The following is a 20,489-nucleotide window of genomic DNA, read 5'->3' as shown; positions in this document are numbered from 1 at the left end:
AAACTTAATAGTTTACCAGTGGAATAGTGTGTGAGGTCAGATGGAGCTCAGACTAGGAAATAACACAGTGATTCATTTTTCCAAAGCAACTTTGCTTTTCTTTTGCCTTTAAGCAAAACTTAATTGGAAAAGAACAGAGTAATATAAGTAGAATGCTTTGCTTGTTGCTAACTTTTTCTCCTGCTTAATTTTTTGTTGCACTGCACTTAATGAATTACAAAAATCTTCAATTAGGTGGACAACCTTTTAAAATGAAGGTTATTTTTTTTATTTTTTTTTACATTTACTGCCTTTTGACTTTTTCTTTTGACAAGCAGGAACAAAAGGACACTTGTTTTTATATTCTTACTTGGCCAGAATACAAATCAAAATAGCAAAATAACTACTGCATTTGGAGGGTGGCAGCTTTAATAAATCAGTTAAATACTTCAGAGTTCATAGTTCTTCCTGTTTTCAGTATGGGGAATATTTTATGAATACTTTAATGCTTTACCTCGATTATCACCTTAAAGACTTGAGACAAAGTGTAGCACTGTTCATTTTATAGTATCTGCAAAAAATTATTGATTTCCTCTGTAAATCACTGGAAATTATTAGAATGCATTTTTCAACAAAAGTAACTTTTCACTTTATTGCTCTCATGGATTTTTCATTTTTAAGGAAGACTGCTCTGGAGTGCTATGAACAAATGAATAGTTGTTACAGACTGCTATTAAAACCATTGGACATTGCTTTAGAGTGGTGTGTATCTCCTGCCCCAAAGGATCTGTCACCATACTCCAGTTCAGTCAGTCTCTGAAATAGCATTAGCTTTGAGCTGTGCAAAAGTTTAGAAGTCGATGAACCATCAATTTTCTGTGCAAGGCCACCAGTGGTACTGGTTCTGTAGATTTTTGATGAGAGGGACTATTCATTCCAACAAGGCTAAATGAAAATTGTGTCTGTGCACTGTTGCTGTTGTTGTTGCAGAAAGATGCTTTTAGGAAATAAAAGCATCTTTTATCATCCTATGGATGAGTGTGCCAGCTTTTTTCCATGCACTTTCCCCCAAACAGATTAATTGAACCTACCAAAATTTAACTTCAGCAGAGCACAATTATCATTTGTCGCTCAAAAGAAATTGAGAGCTGATGAGAACGGCCTTGAAAATTGACATACCCCTTTTTAGTTTAAAATTCCACGAACTCACCTTTGTAGCCGTTCCTAAGGACATGGCACTAGCCTCAATCAGTTTTGAAATTTATAAATATAGGCATCGTTGATCTCTCTTGTGGTATGTGGGAAACCATTACACATTTTTTTTGAAGATGTAATGGATTCTGAATCCTTGATGTACTGTGGGGGGTTCCTTTTTAATTGTTTATTTTACTCCCCTGCAACTGAGAGCCCTTTCTCCTCAGTGGTACAATCATAATACACTTGCATCAGTTATGTGAGGTCTTAAATTCCTTCTCCCTCCTTCTGAAAAAGCACTTCATGTACTTCTCCTGGAACTCTAGGAGTAGTTATAAAAAAACTCTGTGCCTCCTCCTCTTGATCTTCTTCCTTGATCTCTTTTCCCTTGTTTTTTCTCCAAGAGCTCTAGAAGGGTGTTGGAACTGGCCAAATAAAAGAGAGGATGAAGATGGCTTGCATGTCAGGGTGCTTTTTCCAGCCTTCCCTGGATGTGTCGGTACAAATTCCAAATGGAACTTGCCTGTGTAAAACAGTGCAAAATAAAGGAGATTGGATTGATAAACAAGCTATTGAGTTACACTTGTTTTCAGTTTTCTGTATAAATTATCCCATTATTTGCTCATGGATCAAATCAAACTTGATACTGTTTTTGTTCTAGATTATTTTGCCAAAGCACTGTCTAACTCGTTCACCATGTTGGAAGTGTTTTTCTATGATAGTGTGTCAAAGCTTATTGAAATTCCTGACATTGACTACTGTATTAAATATAAAATATTGCATCCTAAAGTTGTCTCATGCTAGTTTATGTGGCTGTTTTCTTTCGTCTGGGAATTTTACAGACATGTTGTAAGGCAGCTGCTGTTGGAAACCTGCTGCTGTATCTTGGAAGCCAGCTGAAGTATCATTCTTTGTATGAGCTTTCAAACTTGTATTTGGCTGAAGACAACAGAGAGATTCAAATCCGAGGTGCCAGAGTGTGCTGATGAGGAACTGTTTTAACTGAGGTGGCTTATTTAGTCAGTCTTGTTACACTGTTTTGATCGTTCAGGCTGGTGTGACATATCCGTGTGGAGCCAGGCCTCATTGGAATCCTACTTAAAGGCAGCTTGGAGGCAATTTTCTTTCAAGACTGATTTGTCCACAGAGAGAGACCTGCTTCTGTCTTGTGATATTTTGTTGATTTGTTGTAAACTGAATAGCATTGCTGGATACCTTACATGAGCAAAACTAAGCTCTCAAATGAAGTGTAATAGCACCTATAGTATATAATAATTTAACACCTAGTTCCTTTAATATGCTTTTTCCGGTTCAGAGATTCCTGTATCTTGAAGACTTTGTAGTATAAATGCAAATCAATAGCTTTGGTAATGGAATTTATATGTGTAATAGAGTCTCCTATGGCTAAAGGTTTCAATCACTTTACAAAGCTTACTTATTATTGTTTACTCCCTGAACTCATAAGGAGAAGATGGAAACTGTGCTGTCCTTAGCAGCTGCAAACTCTTTGAGGCTTTGATGGCTGTTGTGATTACCATTGCCACTGACAGGCTGCTGTACTGAAAAGAAAAGGAAGGGAAGCGTGAACCCTGGGGCCGCGTGTGATATGGTATCGCAGCGCAGGACAGCGCGGATCTGCACTGTGTGCGATTACCAGACAGTAAATCAGCTGCGCTGTGCCAGAGCCAGAAAGCAGGAGCTTTCACACTTGCTGCCTGTTTCCCACTCATTGTAAAGCCCTGCCCTATCACTTGATAGACCTGGAAAGGAAGCACAGAGGAAGCAAGTGCCACTGCTGGTTCAAAATGTTCCAGGGCGACTGGAAACTTTGAGCAATGGCCTGGGTGAGAAGAACAAGACCTTATTGACAGGGTTCAATCCTAGTTAAGTCTGTTTCCCATCAACTTCCTAAGTAATCACAGCCTTACTTTTTTCATCTCCTTTGCACTCTCTGGGTCTCCCACTTTCACCTCCTTTTTTAAAATTATATTTATAATTTTATGTTGTAGTGGACTGAGCAACCAAGAAGAACTAGGAAGTTTTCCCCTCTCTGCTAAATCCTAGAGGAATTGCCAATGAAAAAGATGACAAAAGCGCTAATGGTGGCTGTCATCTGCCCCTTTGTGCCCACGTTTCTCCAGATTTTCCATTGAATATTCTTTGAATTTCTCCTTTCAGTAAGGCCTTGTTCATATCATTTGATCTACATATTCTTCCAGTGAAGCCATGGCACGTGTGGTTTGTTATTTTCCCAATTAACCAGTGTCATAGACTGCTATTACAGGGCTATAGCCCTGTGAAGATCTGTGGTCACATGTGTACATGTAGTGGGAGAAAGATGGAAGCTGAAACTTTCTTGGTTTCTAGACTGTGGTTTCTAGGCCTTCTAGACTGTGTGAGACTTTATTACACATTTTTGCTATGAATTAATTCCTTTTCTAATGCTGCTCTTTTAAACATAGAGCAATGTGCTCCTTGTGCACTGTACTGTGCCGTTTTGCATATACCCAACCATAGGATTTTGCCATCAGTGCAGTAAGCAATTTCTCTTGGCAGTCCTGCTCCTGTAGGGCCTCCTAGAACATCTAAAATTTCTTAGTTTAGTATGTTATACTTCTTAGGCTCTCTATGAGCCAAAAAAATAAAAAAAAAATTAACAAAAAATCACTTAATATGAGGTAAAAAGTTTTTTCTCTGGAGCAACATGCTTTTATGGAATGATCAGAGATGTCTATTTAGTTTTGTCCTTAAATGTCTCTGGCCATGATTATAACAGAGCAGATCCGTGTAACAGAGTTTAAACCTGTAAGCATGTAAGCATAGGTGTAATCTCATTGTTTTTATGGTCTTTTTGTAGCAAGTCATTTTGGTCTGCTGGAATACATTCATATATTCAGGGAAAAAACCAAGACATCAGTGAAAACTGCAGACTTTGAGTATGGGTAATCAATGAATTGGTTAGTGAGAACCTTTTTGGAGGGGTAAATTACACTGATGGTGTGTACACATTTATAAAGGTGATATGACTTACTGTTTTTGGTAATCCTGGCAATAGTGATGCCAGGAGAATCCTCTTGTTTCAGGAATACATGTGCTAGCACATATTTTAAAGTATTTGCTTTCGAGGAGCTTAATAATTTAAGTTTGACAAGGATTTCAAAGGTGAAAAAATAAAAGAAAAATATGACATTAAATGACCCAAATTCTCAACCTTCAATGATATATATTTAAACTCTGAAAATGGCTTTTATTGTGTAGTTTAAATATAAGGTGTGTTAGGCATGTTTTTGAGAACTTGGTAGGTCAGGCAAGGCAGAATTACTGCTGCCTTCAGAAGCCTTGTAGAAGGAGCACCTGGGCAAGGGAGATGCCAGGGTGACAACGTGCTACAGAGGCACATTGGTTTGCAGAGAATGCCAAGCTTGTGCTAATTTTTTTTTTTAACATGTTTTTCCTTCCCTATCTCCAAAATAGTTCAAATTCAGTGACCGTGGTTAGGATATTTTGGAAAGATAGTCCCCAGGCACTTTATAATGGAACTTGGGAAGAGATTCAAGAGATGGGAGTTTGTAAGCAAGTCATCTTAAAATATACTGCTTCATAGTCTAAAATTAACTAAAGAGAGCCTGTAGTATTTTTAGGTTGGTGTATGAATCTGGAGAAATCAAAGTATAAGCTTGTTCTACTCACTAACATTTTTTTTCTTCCCTCTTTTGAGATCTTAAGCAGTCCAAATCTCTCAGGCCTATTCAATGTATTTCTAATATTTTCCTATATCTTACTCTTCCCAGGATGGATCGTACTTGGCTGAGTTCCTGTTGGAAAAAGGCTATGAGGTGAGTGACTCGGTGACTGGCTGCAGGCTGATGGAGTCATTTGGATGCTGCAGCTCCAGCCCGCTTCCTCTGCTTCTGTCCTTCTCTGTGTATGTTTTCCACTCCAGTCCAAGATAACAAATCAAAACTCCAGAGAGGAATGTGCAACATGGCCTGTAATCATGCCAGGTTATTGTACTATTTATCATCTAATGTCCACTGGTGGATTCCCTCTTCTCCTCGGGGTATAGCTGCTTTGCATGTTTCCCGCCAGCTCAGATAAGCAGTGACCTGTGTGAGCCAAAACTGTAAGGAATTAGGGAATAATTTACGATGAAATGTATCACATAAAGGAATAAGAATCTGTTGTTTGTTCTCTTTCCCCACCTCTCTCTCCACAGTAAAAACCCTTTTATTTTGGCAGTTATGTTTCAGCAATGAAAACCTTGCATTTTCACTTTCTCCGTTCAGAAAGGAAAAAACAAACCCTAAAATAAAACCCAAACAACAAACCCCAAACATGGTGTACTTTGGTACAGTTAATTTCTACCTTTTCTCTTGGATTAATTAATTATTGCTTAGCACATGGTTTTCACTTACTTCTTCCTTGAAATAAAGGGAGTCTGATTCCTGCTTGCTGCATAATTTTCCCTGGCAAAAATCACATTTCTTGTGGTCCAGCAAAGCAATAATCACAGTGTTGCCATTGTTATGGTATGATTTGAGGGGATTGTACTGATGTTGACATAAATGAAAGAATATTTGCCTTTTTGGTCATACAAGATGCTTCTAAAATGTATGATAATGGAAGAAAAGGGGTTGGTCAAAATAATTGCCCCTCTATTTAGTATTTTTCTGGAGTTTAGTCAAAGTTAGTGCTTGTTTTAATATTGAGTTTTATTACTTCTGTTGTAATACTGCTTCATAGCTTAGTGAGGAGTCTCTTCTCAGCCAGTCTGTGCTTCTCATACTTTTGTGCCATGTTAATCTTGCCTTGCTTATTCCATCCTTTTTTTTTTTTGCTTTATTGTTTAATTTGTTTATTGAAGTTGGTTTTTCAGTGTTGTAAATTGATTATTTTTTACTATTTCTCCATTCCCTTTGGGGATGAGAGATATTATTGTGGTTGCTTTTGCTGCTTTGAAGGCAAAAGTACATATTCTCCCATAGTCCACAATGAAGCTGGGAGCCGACAACAGCCAATGAAACATAACCCTTTCAACAATACAAAGGTTACTATAATTGGGTAGAGTTTTTTCCTTCTGTTCTTCAGTTCTCCATCAATTTCTTGGAATGCTTCCCCGTGTTCCCATTTAGAAACCTCTGTTCATAAATAACTGAACACAAGCATGCATATGATAACTGACTGCCTGCCTAATTAAGATGCTTCATTTGACTTTTTTTTTTAAAAAAAAACTTCAATGTGCTTGAAGATCTGGCTCTGTTGAGAAAAATCCACTGATACATTCTTGACTAGATTAACCAGTCTGCACACATTTCGGCCTGTCACAGAGTTTGCGTTTCACTTGTCCCACACAGACAAAGGTACCTTTCATCAGTTTTCTTACGGTAATATTGCTGTCATGGATTAAGCATTTGGCAGGTTTTCTTGCTCTTATGTGTGCATACCAGAATAAGGAGTGGGAGAAAAAGAAAAAAAAGAAAAGAAAAAAGAAAGCAGAAGGACTCACATGTTTTTTTGTTATCGCTGGATGTAACAGGCTCTCTGGATTTGTCTGTTTACTGAAGCTTTTGAAGTCCTGGGATGGTAGCATTTAGCACATCTCGTTGGTCAAAAGTTTGTATCACAGTCATGAGCAGACACAAAGTTCTTGCAAGCCCAATCTTTCATCAGGCTTTTTAGATGGCAAGATTTGACTTATTGGTCAACCGTTCAGACAAACATGAATTCCAGCATGGCTTAATTCAGAGATAGATAATTGTGTGCTCAAGAAGTCCCTCATGAGAATTTTAAGCCAAAATTTTGCTAGAAGAATCACAGAATAATTTAGGTTTGAAATGACCTCCAAGTTCATCCTGTCCAATTGTTTACCCAACACTGCCAAGTCCACCACTGAACTGTCTTCCTAAATGCCAGATCTACTTGTCTCCTAAATACCTACAGGGCTGGTGACTCAACCACTTCTCAGCTTGTTTCAGTTCTTTGAAACTGTTTCTTTGTTTCTGACGACCCTTTCCATGAATAATTTTTTTCTTAATATTTAATCTAAACCTCCTCTGTTGTTGAGTACCTCAGTTTGTTTCCTTCAGAATAATCAGTTACATTAAAACTGCAAAGTCAGACATTTTACTCAGCAAAGTAATAGTTTGTTTGAGTACTTAAAATATTTTCAGCATCATTTGTAAAAGTGAAGTTATTGTGAAAGTGAAGTTGTTATGAAAGTGTCTTTTTTTGGAAGTGTTTCTCTGTAAACTTGATGGCCCTATACATTATCCACACAATCTATAAAGAATTATTTTCATAGAGATTTTAATTACAAGTTTTTTATACTTTATCTTCAAAAATCCATTATTTGATGGAAATTTCTTTTGGAGGGCACATTTCTCAGTGCCTCATTGATCCTGAAAGTGCAAATGTTTTATGCAGTTGTGGAAAGTTTAGGTTGAATTGTAGAATGTGGTATGTTGTGAGCAATGTGACAGGACACACAAGAGATTTCTGCAAGGAAATTGGCATCATAAATTTGACCTGTAAGTCATAAAGATGAAGTTATTGAGCTCTTCTAAATCTTGCCACCAAAATGTCATTCTTAAATCAGCAAACTGGTCTCAATCTGCAGTTGTGTGCACTTTATGTGGTTAAATTTTTGACTTAAGATGAAATGAAAGACTTTTTTTTTTTTTTGTCAATTACCATAGCTTGTGTTATGTGTAAAACAAAAATCCTCAAACTAAACCAAAACACTACCTGTTCCTGATTCTATATTCTTGCAAGTTAACATCAAGTGGGAGAGTGAAGGGATGGCCTCAAGAAACCAAGCCTAGGATGCATCAACATACAAGGGATCACTTTCAGAAATAAAAGCCAGGGAGAGGTGGAGGACAGTCAGATGATTAAGCTTGATTTCATTTGTGCAAGCCCAACTTCTGTAGCTGGTAATCAAACCTAACATGAATTCTGGCAGCAGGCATCATGGGGCTATCTTACAGGACAGGAGGAAACAGAGTCAATGTTTGAAAAAATTCTGTAATGTTTTAGGCACAGACAGTCTTTTCTTTAATGTTAGTCACAACCAGTTTAGTTTTTTTTCACCAGTTTATTTATCGTGGCAGGTTAAAGGAAATTCCCAACCTGGGTTTCAGCCTCAGGCTTGTCTCTGTCTCTTGTAACCCACTGGAGAACAGTGACTCATGAGGTCTACAAAACAGCACTGACTGTTCTGGCTGTTCTTTCAGCACCCCAGAAAGTGAATGACAGCTCGTTTTAAAAATACATTTGGGCCTTGCCTTGTCTCCCTTCTTTCCCCTTGTCTCCCTTCTTTCTTCCCTTCTCTTCTCTCTGCCCACTCTGTCCTTTCCACAGCCCCATCTCCTGCTGCTGCTTTTTCTATGCCTGTCTCTGCCTCCAGAAAGACTTCTCTACAACCAAGTGGTTTTCTTGGCATTCACACATTGCTTCTCCAACTCCAGTAAAGTTGTGAAGCCTCACTCACTAGGAGATGGTGCTCTGGGGCAATTCAGTGTTTTTTCTGTACTGGGTGTGATGTTTGGGCTTCTAGTGGTGTCAACAAGGGAGAAGGGGAAACCACTCAATGGTGCTAAAGTAAATATGACAGCACCTGACCTCATCTCCCAGTATCATGTTTGTGAATGGATAACTGTCCTTCTTTAGGAAGAGGGATGAGCTCTGATTACCTGATGAAAGGGTTAGGCCCATGTACATGAGGATTTTGAGTGATGGTAATGAACACTCTCCTCTTAATGTTTACCACTTTTCTGTTTTTCCTTGTACAATCCCCAGGTGCATGGCATCGTTCGTCGGTCCAGTTCTTTTAATACAGGCCGGATTGAACATCTCTATAAGAACCCACAGGCTCACACTGAAGGAAGTAAGACTTGGCTTTTATATTTAAGGTGGTATATATTATATTTAGTCTGGGCTGTGTATTTGGTGGAGAAAGGTCCTTGGGAACAAGAAGGGAATTGAGTTTCATTCTGCTAGTTAGCTGCTCTATCTCAGAAATAAAAATGACCATTTTTCTCTGAAGATGATGTGGCATGAAATATCAATACACTTGTGTGTGTGTTTTTAAAAGTGAGAAATGTGAGAGGGATCCAGGAAAGCACTTTATGTTGTGTAGAAATGCTGCCACAATTCAGAAATAGCTGGGCAGTAGCAGTTAGAAAATGGCTGGGGCTGGAAAATGCTACGTGAGGTTAAAAATATTGAGATTTCAAAGTAATTAAACGTGGGGTTTTTGAGGTAGTTATCTTATGTTTCCTCATGAGCACCATGATGTCTGATGGAGGTGAAGGTTTGGAAACAGCCTGTATGAGAGCATGAATAAGACATGATCAGTTCTTACTGATGACAAGAAGAATGGATCTTTGGACCCTCTGAATTCCAGTACCCAAGGAAGGGAAGACCTGCTTTACCTGAAGGAAAGGCATTGCTCTTGGAAATTTGCTGACAATTTACTGTATTCTCTGTTACCAATGATAATCTGCAAAGTTGAAATTATTACCTTTATTGTACACATGGCAAAAAAATGGTTTATTTTATCCTAAAGGAAGTTAACTCATCTCTTAATGAGAAACAGTACAAATGTTGGATAGCTCCAGTTCAGCAGAAGGATTGAGCACTTTAACAAGCACACAGTTCTCCATGCTGCGTCTATATTGTAGAGTTGTGCAAGCTGTCCTAAATAGTTCAGTTTAAAGCATTGTTAACAAGTGTCTCCAAAGAATCATGTCTTTGAAGCCTGTTTCACACCATGGTTAAACAGAGCCTAATTTAATCAAGTTTAATATATAATGCAATTTATAGATTTCCTTTGGTCTTTTTTTGTAATTTTTGTTTAAAAAATGTTTAATTTATGACATGGTATTGCTCTGAATAGCTGCTATTTACTGTACAGTGCTTGTTAACATATCTGATTAGGAGAGGGGTAGAATTGAACAAAATACCTTTATGAAGAATACTGAAACCTGTTTTTCTGTCAAGAACAATGTGAGAACTGTTTCCCATGACTTGCATTCTTGGCTCACAAGGTAGAATGAAGAAAATGAAATCAAACAGGAACCTGGGCATTGTGAGGACCATCTTGTGGTTATGAAAAGTGATTTCAGAAGACAATGTAGATCACAATAAATATATATACAAACATTTAAGGAAAGGAATGGAAGGAAGAAAAGAGAAAGCAGACGTTAATTTTTTTCTCCACTTCTTATCTCATTTTCCTCTAACTGAAGAATGTAGCCATATGAATGGGAGGAGAAGGAATTGGACTTGGAATCTCAGGAAAGGCTGCTCCATGGAAACTGTTTGAAAACAATGGGTTTCCAGGCAGTACTGGAGGAAGCAAAGAAGCAAAAGTGATTGATGTGAGCAAACCCTAATTTTATCTTTGCCATGTGTGCTTTTCCCATGAGGAATCAATTGCATGCTGCAAGATGGTGCTCTCCATAGACAGTGAACCTCTCTGTGAAAAACTGTGAAAAAGTAGGGAGCACAGGAAGGAAGACAAGGTGTATCCTAGAGCAAACCCTCTAGCTGTTGCTTGCTAAGGAGGTTTTTAGATTGAATATTACTAAAGCTCAAAGGTTCTGGCATTTGATATGTATTTATGAATCTGTGCACCAAATAAACCCCATTTCTGGTAAGTCTTTTTGCTTAGCCTTTTCACTCTTGGAAGGCCATCTTTTTCATGGGTCAGGTGGGAACACAGCTTCATTCCTTGCTCTCCTTCAGAACTGCCATTTGGACCAGAAGCTTTGAAGATTTGATGGTGAATCAAAATAATCACACTCCTTGAGAGCATTAAATGGATGGTAATAGTGGGCTGGTGTCCCTGTTTCCTGGGTCAGTGCAGCTGACAGGCCACCTTTCCTGGGAAGCTCTGAAACTGCTCTCTGGCCTGGGAGTCGTGGCAGGACTGCATGTCTTTGCTGTAAGAAGAGGAACACAGGCTCTGGCATCTCTTTCCTGCCTAGCATAGCCAGAGCTTCAGCCCTGAAGAGACTTCAGGGTCTGAAGTCTCTTCAGAATTTCCTTTTCAACTGATGTGGATGTAAAAACAAATTTCAAGAATATATCATGTATTACTTTAGCAACCTGAAGAGCCTCATGCACATGTTTTACGGCTATGTACAGGGCTGAACATCTAAGAACCATATGATCTGTTCATTTCCTTGCTGTTTTATACTGTTAAAAAAATGAAAATAAAAAAAGAAAAATCTAAACCCGCATAACTAATACCTTAGTTCACATATCTCAACAGCAGTTAAAAAATGTACTGTGGTTTCACATAAGACTGGTATTTAAGGCCAAAAATATTAAGGTCATAAACATCAAATGAAAATCTATATAAATATGACAAGTAAACATAAACAGCTAAGTCATCAATAGTTATAACTTCTTTTTGCAAAGATCTGTAAATAGCAGTGTGGTTGTTTAGTTTTTCAATTTTATTTTAAATAAGAGCAAAAAGGAGATCTGTTATGTGAATTTCACTTTTGCAGTATCTTCTTGACAGGTCAGGGTCTGAAAACAAGGACAACTTGATAAACCATTTCAACTTCTCTTTAAATTTTGACAGGAGCTGGTTTCATTCTCTTACCCACTTTTTTATACACAAATTAGAAAGAAACTGAAGTCTGGAAAAGATAAATAATATCTGTAACAAATTTTGAGATTTTGATGCATAGTATCACAAACCATGTTTCACTGACAGTTAAACTGTTTTCTTCAATTCCCTTCCAGTGTGCATCTGTATTTTTTAAATGGAAAAACAAAAGTAACAAATGCAGAAGGTTGTACTGTAATGTTATCTAAATGTTCATCTAGTAGATACCTTACACATTTTTGTTGTGTTGTGAAATTAGAGTGAGAAACTAAAACATGTGCAACATTTTGGGAAAGAGAAGAAAGCCATTGATGTATGCTTCAGAAGTTATTAAAGCATTTTTGAGTGATTGGAAACCCAAACTGAAAAATGCCCCGTTTTTGTGACTAGAATTCTGTATCTGACATTGAACTTATTTATACAACCTGGGAAAATGAAGTGGAAGCTATTAAACAAATGATATAAATGTTGCTAGATAAATAAGATTATTGAAGAAAGGATCTTAAATGCCATTCATTACTCCTATGGGGAAATGTATTTTGTGGTTAAAGCAGGGGAGAAATAAAACCAAGCGAAACCAAGTTAACTGGTAATCTCTTGACTTTTTTCGATAAATATTTACTCAGACCTTGACCTGACATAGGATATGGACCAAGAATGCAATATTGTTCCGAGATTAAAGTGTATTAACTCTGTGTTCTTAAACTCTGAAGACATGAAGCTGCACTATGGGGATCTCACAGACAGCACCTGCCTGGTGAAGATCATTAATGAAGTCAAACCCTCTGAGATTTACAACCTGGGAGCTCAGAGCCATGTCAAGGTGAGTAAACATCTCTAGCACTGAGAATTGTGAATGTGTTGGTGGTGTTGGTGTCTGTATATTACCTTGATTATTTTAGACCACAGCATTTATAGCCATTTCAACAACTGTTAATTTCATTGGGTAAGCACTGACTTCAGTTGAGACAGTCACAGTTTCTGTGGTGCTAAATTACTGCATGAGTTAGATATTCAATATGTATTAAGATGTCAGAAGAAGAGAGGTTAAATTGTTATTGTCAACAAAATCTATGTGTTTAAAATTCTGGTTATTCTGCCTTGTAAAACAACTTTTGCGGTAGACCTTGCTGCTGATCAGTGCAGAAATTATGCAGTGTTCTTAGGCCAAGCAGTACTTAAAACAACATTATTTGGTTTGTTTAAAATCAATACATATATCAGAATTCATCACTTCTATAAAGGCTTCTCCTATATCAGTTTTCATGCAGGTGATATTCTTTGAAATATTGACCTACAAACAGAGAAAACAGCTCCGTTACTACCTGCAGTATTACAACGCTTTTGGGGTTTTGGTTACAAAAAATCAGGTTAGAGAAACTGGATTAAAAAGCGGTCATTAAAAACTAGTAATTTGACCCTAGCAAGTACTGCTACATCAAAAGGATGGAAAATTAATAGTAGAGGCAATAACTTTGTGGTTTACGTTTATTAAGCTACACTGCTGTAAAAGCTCAGTTTACTAACAGATGACCACTATTTACTTGCAAAATCCTCAATTATACTTCATGATTACAAACTGAAGCCGATGTCCAGGTAGAACATTGTCATTAAAATAAATTTTGTGCCAGTCATATGTCCTGTTCTTATTGTGTGCAATGTATAAGCATTCTAAAGGTATAATATTCCCTGCCTTCTCTTGAGGTGAGAAGTGAAGGAGCATTTAAGCCTCCTGAAAATCAGTTTGACTTTAGTTTTCTAAGTAAACCTTCCCACAAAAGTGGTGTGTTGTTCCTATGACTGTAAGTCTTGAAATGCAGCAAGAGGAAATCACACTGAAAGGCTGCAGTTATTGACAGCATACACAGCAGAATACAGACATGAAATGAGAATTATTCTGCTTTTAATTTGCTTGCCTGATTGAATTAACTGTGTTAACATGGGTCTGGTTTATTAGCTCACAGCACTGTAACAACAGGGTTATATGAATCCAGGGGCAGCAGATGGTCCAGAAGATAACTGAACTGCTCCTTTTCAGGCTGAAATCTGAGCCAGCAAATTATGCTGGGTATTTGCAGTCCACAGCTAGGTGTCCCAGCCTCCCTTTTCTTGAACTGATTCACTATATAGCAATGTCTGTGGGAATAGCCTGTTCCACTTAATTTGGGACTAGAATGTACATGGTACTAGTACCATGCTAACATCACCTATCTCTGCGTCTTGGTCACAGCTCTGGGAGGGCATGAAGGGTAATAGTGATGCTCATGCTGCTGCTGTAGATTTTTGGATGATTCTGCCATGGATTATGGGAAGGATTATTCTTCAAATGTCTCATTGCATGATTAGCTCAGTTGGTTAGAGCATGGGGCTAATAATGCCAGGGTTGTGTGTTTGATTCCTGTATGGACCATTCTCTTTAGAGTTGGACTTGATGATCCTCCTAGTTGCTTTCCAGTTCAGACTACTCTGTGATTCTGAGCCGATGCAGATGTGGTGCTGAGTCTTGGCTTTTAGAAATCTAGAAATTTAGAAATATCCTGGAGGACAATGAAAATGGCTCTATTAGAAGCTGACCTGGATGCATCAGGCTGATATTTAGTATGTTAACAGTCCTATGGGAAGTCTAGAATTTCTTCAAGGTGAGCTTGCTTCCTAGCATCTCTAGCAGTACTTCTGTTGTTGCAGCTGAGGAGAGAAGGTAAGCACCCCTAATCTGCTGACTGAGGTGGTTGGGAAATTTGACTATGCTATTGGTAGGACTTAAAAAACAGTCCAACAGTGTTTAGCATTTTAAAACAATTTGCAGTGTTGAAAGAGGGAGTAGAACTTGGCTATCTGTTCAGGTGAATGTCTTCACCAGAGACCTAAACAGCTGTCAGCATTAGACTGTGGTTGTATAAATTTATTGGGTTTGCTTGTGTGCATCATGTTTGGGGAAGGAGGGAAAAGATCTTCTAATCTTAGCTTGCCTCACATTCTGGTCACTTTGAACTGGTGACGTCTTCAGGATTTTTTTGGTGGTGTTTGTATTGGCTTGTGTTTATGCAGAATAAAGTTTTCTATCACTCTCACTTCCAGTTAGTTTATGTGAGCCATGCTGAAATGAAGGAAAATAAAATCATAGGAAGTTGGTCTGGTTTCCTGTAGGAAACCAATGAAGATGAAATTGGTTCTTGGAATGAACCCACAGTAGTCTGGGAAATACTGTCAGAGAGGACGTTTTTCTGAATCATAAATAGTGAGGACTGTGACTCATAAAGTAGGTCACTGGGAGGCTGATCTGATCTTGTACATGGGAGAAAGTGAGAAAAGACTGAAACTTGTTCCTTATTAAAAACAGTAAACTTAACAGAATGATATCATCAGTAGGAACAAATTATCCAGTGTGCATTCCTGCCTGTTTTGGTGAGAAATAGGGATTAGCTCTCTGCACTGTGGCTTCACCATGAGATGTTCAGAAAACAGTAGCACATTCACTTCATGGCTAAATTAACAGTTTGGTCTCGTTTTCTCTATCCAGTCTTTTTATGTCCTCTTGCTTTGAACTGTAGTTCTCTGGGAATCTGGTGAATTGACCATGTTTTGTTTTTCAGTTAATTTGGTTTTATGGGAGTTTACAGTATATTGATTCTAAATAATTATCTATTATTGTGTATAATAGCATGCAAATGGCTTAATCCAAATTCTGTTATCTGTCACTCTATATTCATCTCTCTGTTGAATGTCATCAAAATCAATTATAAAAATGTAGGTTGCCTAAAACGATGTAAATGTCTCATTTTGCAGTTTTTCTGAGGAGGCACACACATAGCTATAAAGTTGTAAATATTTTTTCTTGAAGGACAGATGATCACATCTGTGTTTGACTGCACTGTAAAGTTTTGTTTTCTTTGAGTTGTACTGAACTAGTGAAGCTGGCAAGTATTTTTTGACAAATTTCTGAATCCAAAAGGCAGTGTAACCTCAGTAAAAGCTATCTTGCTTTTAGCAGTTGAAACTTTTTCAGTGTATCTGAGCAGCTAAGCTTGTTTCATGGCTTGCTGTCCTAGTAGAATTAAGTAGCCTGGTCCAATTTAGCTGCAGTGCATAAGTCCTCAGAGCCAAGGAAGGAAAATCCCAACTTACGCAAAAGCCTGTGTTTACCCATGTCTCTTACTGCACCCTGAATCCACAGTTGGATCTGGTTGGTGGGAAACTGGGATGTCTACAGAGAGGGGAAACTTGAAGTAAAAAAGCAAAACTTTACATCACAATTTAAACAGAGTTGCAGAATGGTTGAAGGTCAGAAGGGACCTCTGTAGACCAACCCCATTACTCAAAGTGGAGTTCTCTAGAGTGAGTTACAAAGAACTTTTTCCAGCCAAGTGCTAAGTAGGATGGGACCCCAAAACCTCTCTGAGCAGCCTGTTTCCTCACCTGTGCAGTTCCTTCACTCTTACAGTAAAAAACCATCACACACCACCACAAACTTTCATATTTTTAAATGGCACATTTCCTCTGTTTCAATTTCTGACCACTGCCTCACCTCCTGCCACTATATACCACTGAGAAGAGTCTGTCTCAGTCATCCTTTCCTATCCCACTTCAAAGGTGGCACTTCAGGCTAACCTTCTTCAGGCTAAACAACCCCAGCTCTTTCAGCTTCTCCTCACATGACAGACACTCCAGTCCTTCAGCCTTTTGTGGGCTAAGACTACCTTGACCAGCTCTTCCTTGACTGTAAGAATTATCTGTTTGTAGCATTTCCCCTTGTGAGCTGTTCAGTCACCCACATCATTTTATCACTGCCCTTCAGAGACCGTTTAGATTGCACCTTCTGTGTTGTCCTCGTAACAGATATCAGGATGGTAAAGTTCACCCATGAGGACCAGGATTTAGGGCCTTTCTTAGCTTACCTGAAGAAAGCCTTACCTACTACTATATCACATTGTAAAGGCTGTTTGCATCTCCAGGTTCCTCACGGTCTGAGGAATATGAACCATATGGGAAACAGGTCATCATTTTCATTTCCTATCACAGTCTTTTATGGGATCCTTCTTCCTGCAGTTGTAATTGTGGTTGTGATAATTGCTGGGGGAAGATGGTGTTGTGCAACTTTATAGTTAAGAAGGTAGTGTTTGAGTCATGGCTTGGAAGCTGGCATCCTCCTGTTTAGTACACAAGTGAATCCGATAATTAAAACTATATATTGCTCACTTTCTCCTGCAGGCTTTATCAGTGATTTGCAGGGGCAGTACTTTTCCCCCATACTTTTCTGTCCATACAGTTAGTATAGCTGAAAACCATCTATGCCAAAGTCTGTGTTGGAGAGGATGGTGTCTCTCTGAGTCAGTCTCATATGAAGAAGGCACTTCCACTGCACAGGTACAGTGAGTGCTTAGCTATGAGGAAAGTCAAGGCACTCAATAACTTAGCATGGAACTGAGTACTGAAGTCTCCTGGTTGAAGAGTTCTGGCATCCTTTCAAAGGCTCATGCTGTTCAGTAGCCAGGTTTGGGAATACACCCTCCTTACAGAAGAGCTCTCTATTAAAGCTCCTTATGTTGGAAACTCTTCAGTTTGGTTTTCTGTAGCTTTAAATATCTCAGTATCACTGAAGCAAAATAGCTCTTTCTGATTGCTGTCATTGTCTATTTGATGGATTAATTCTGAAAAGAACTCTTTTGCACTGAAGGTGTGTTTTAGTAGTATGGTCCCTTAAACAAGAATACTCTCTAATTTGTTGGGTGGGGGTATTTTTATCACACATAATTATCATTAGCAAGTAAATCTTAATGATGCTACTTCTGTTTTTACGTGTTAACTCTACATAGAGAGTTTGGTTCTCATCCAGAAATGCTTTCTCTTGGCAAAAAATGGTGTGTTGCTGTTGGCCACTTGGACCTTTAAACTTTTTTTTATTAATACAGTATTGCTTATATGAAACTGTAGGCTAAATAATTAAAATAATTAATTATTAAGCTTTTCCAGTATTCCACTAGTAGCAAGGGTTGTAAGTGCTTATAATTACATAATCCATAGTTTATGTACTGTCCCTTGTAGTTCTTATCATTCAGTATGCTGTTTTCTTATTGAATAGGTTTTAAGCTTCTTATGGATGTTTCAGATGCTCACAGTTTCTGAGACATTGAATGGATTTTTTGTATGCTTCACAGAAGAAAAATTTTGGCTGTTCAGTGTAACAAGATCTAGCCAAGTTAATTTTAAAGAATATTAGCAATACTCTGTAGGGATGTAGTACAAGTTATTCACAGGAAAAAAACATTCCTAACAGACCTTAATTTTGTCATTAGAGAAGTTTATAGCTATGCTTTATAGAATATGTCATTGTCTCAATATGATAGTAAATTCCTTCCAATTTAGCATGTGTGGCTGTTCAATTTGTTAGCCAAAAGTTGAGTTTCCAAACCTGATTTGTGCTATCAGGCTATAAATATAGAGCCTTCTGCCTTAGGGTACCTCTGATTAGCCCCTGTGTGGGGCTATGATTCTGTGGCGTGCTCAGGTACCTGTTAGTCTCCTCTCATCTGTTTACTGGTGGTGGCAGCTCGTAACGCTGGCCTTGGGAACAGCCTCGCTGGAAAATTGTTGTGCTAACCAGCAAATACTGTATTTGCACAGGGCTTTAGATGGTGGGGTCTTGGTCCTTAGCCAGGACAATTAGGCTCTCTGCTCTAAATACAAAGGAATAAAAACTAGCCAGGCTGCCTTCTGTCCTGCAGAGTGTTTTTGTGCTTTTGCTCATGCTGCTGTTTCCTGGGGTGTGATCTTGTAGGGCGCTGAACTGTCTTTAGTTCAGCACACCCTCTTACTTTCTTTAACATCAGACTGTTGCTTTCCTGAGTTTGTGCAGGATGCTCTGTCCTTGTGGGATGGAGTGCACCAGAGGGCAGAGTAAGCCTCTCAAGTGATTCTTTCAAATGGTTATATGTGTTGTTTTGCTGTGTGTACCTTAAACTCTTTAAGTAATCCAATTCCTTTTGAGTGGTCAGGTTTTAGGTAGCTTTACACTTGAAGTATTTTGGGCAATGCTTTTAGTATAATATGTGCAGTACCTGTTCAAACAGATTCTGTGTGGCCTGGAAGGAAAGGAAATTCCAGTAATAGTTAGCAATTGGAATTATATATGTCTCTTCACTTGGTCCACTAAATATTTATGGCAACTTTATACCGTCCTGTAATTGCAGCTTGTATTGTCAGACTAAATAGATTTAAAACCAAGTGTTAGTAAAGAACTTAGTGCAACTATTAATTTTATTAAACAGATTAACTTTAATAGTTAACTATATGTATTATAGCTGTAAATGCTATGAATACATAAAAAGAACAAGGGAATAATGAACTCAGTGGTAGTAATATTTATTACCAAATACAATCATTAACAAATGGCTCCCCAAACCAAGTACTATTTATGTTAATACCAATTAGAAAATTAAGGCATTATGTTTATGGGTGTATTTTAACTACAGAAGAGCTCTCATGACTTCTGCTGCAGGCTGGTATTGCCTCTGTGCTCTCCTATTCCACATCTCTCATTTTTTCCTTACCTGCACCCTCCCTACAGCAACAAAGCCCCCTCCTTTTCTCCCTACTCTTGTTCTGTACTAAGGTGTTCTTTCCCTCTCTGTAAAAAAAAAACCACAAGAGTTCATATTCTTTTTGGATCACAGTGACAATATTTATAATTCCTGTGAAAAATTTGCACATTTTCAGTCTTTCACTTTGCTGTTTTATCTTATGAATCATTTCCAGGGTAAACGCTGAAGCACATTCCTACAAATATGTTACTTAAGTGTATTGGGAAAGCAGCCCAATGTAAAAAAAAAAATTAGTATTTAATCAGGGATGTAAAAAGGCCCTGAGACAGGACTTTTCCATATGGTTTAGTAATTAAAGAGCAGAATGTACATTATCACGGATCTGTAACTGAAGATTATAGATTCCTTTAGAAATTTTTTGTGGCTTTAGTGAGAGTCTCTTGCATGAAATGCAAGCTGGGGACTTTTTTCAGCTGCTGTTCTTGTTTTGTGTAGTCACATACAAAGCAGGCTGAATGCTGTGATGAATGAAGTGGTGTTTATCTTTGTGACCCTGATGATGGGTAAAGTACCACCTCCTTCGTCTCATACTTTGTGTGTGGTTTCAACGTTGAGGCTCTGTGATTTTATTTCCTAACTGACTTCTGAATTTCAAGTCTGGTGTAGTAAAGGGGGACAGCCTGTGAATCCATATTATTCAGTGCCATGGCCCCACTTACATCTGGATACCTGCTGAAATCAAACCCTCAATGAGCTCTGCTGCTGGATAATTACAATGAAAATTTTAAAATAATTGTTTAAAGCACATTTTATTTAGAGCTGGCCTATAAATGGAATTTTGTTAGCTTGGATTTCCTTTTTAGAGAAGAGTGGTACATCATATAATTCTACTTTTGTTTGCAATAATCAAATCTCTGCTGTTACTGTAGCTATTTTTTTTTTTTGTACAGAAGTAATTGCTGAAGTGGTTTCTGCTTCCGGGCATGAGCAGAGAGGAGTGATCAAAAACTTCCCTGAGAGTTTTCTTCTAACAGCTGCTGCACGGGAGGATAAAGGTGGGGGAAAAGGAAGGCAAAACCAGCTGTGGCATTCACAGTGTTGTATTTCTTGTGTCAAATAGATGGCAGCAGAGCGTTGTACACAATGGAGCAGCTCCA

General features: G+C 38.2%; 1 protein-coding gene across 3 annotated transcripts in view; it reads left to right on the top strand.

The window, feature by feature from the left end:
• GMDS (GDP-mannose 4,6-dehydratase) overlaps window positions 1-20,489 on the top strand; it is a 410,677-nt gene that overhangs the window by 57,310 nt on the left and 332,878 nt on the right. For all 3 annotated transcript variants that reach the window (XM_015618378.3, XM_019005675.2, XM_015618377.3), the window contains exons 2-4: window positions 4,965-5,009; window positions 8,971-9,058; window positions 12,508-12,617. In XM_015618378.3, coding sequence (XP_015473864.1) covers window positions 4,965-5,009; window positions 8,971-9,058; window positions 12,508-12,617 — 243 coding nt within the window. The remainder of the gene's footprint in view (window positions 1-4,964; window positions 5,010-8,970; window positions 9,059-12,507; window positions 12,618-20,489) is intronic.

Source organism: Parus major, chromosome 2 (genome assembly GCF_001522545.3).
Source record: "Parus major isolate Abel chromosome 2, Parus_major1.1, whole genome shotgun sequence".
NCBI classification, from domain to species: domain Eukaryota; kingdom Metazoa; phylum Chordata; class Aves; order Passeriformes; family Paridae; genus Parus; species Parus major.
Note: the sequence above shows the minus strand (reverse complement) of the source record. Positions and strands in the feature narration are given on the sequence as shown.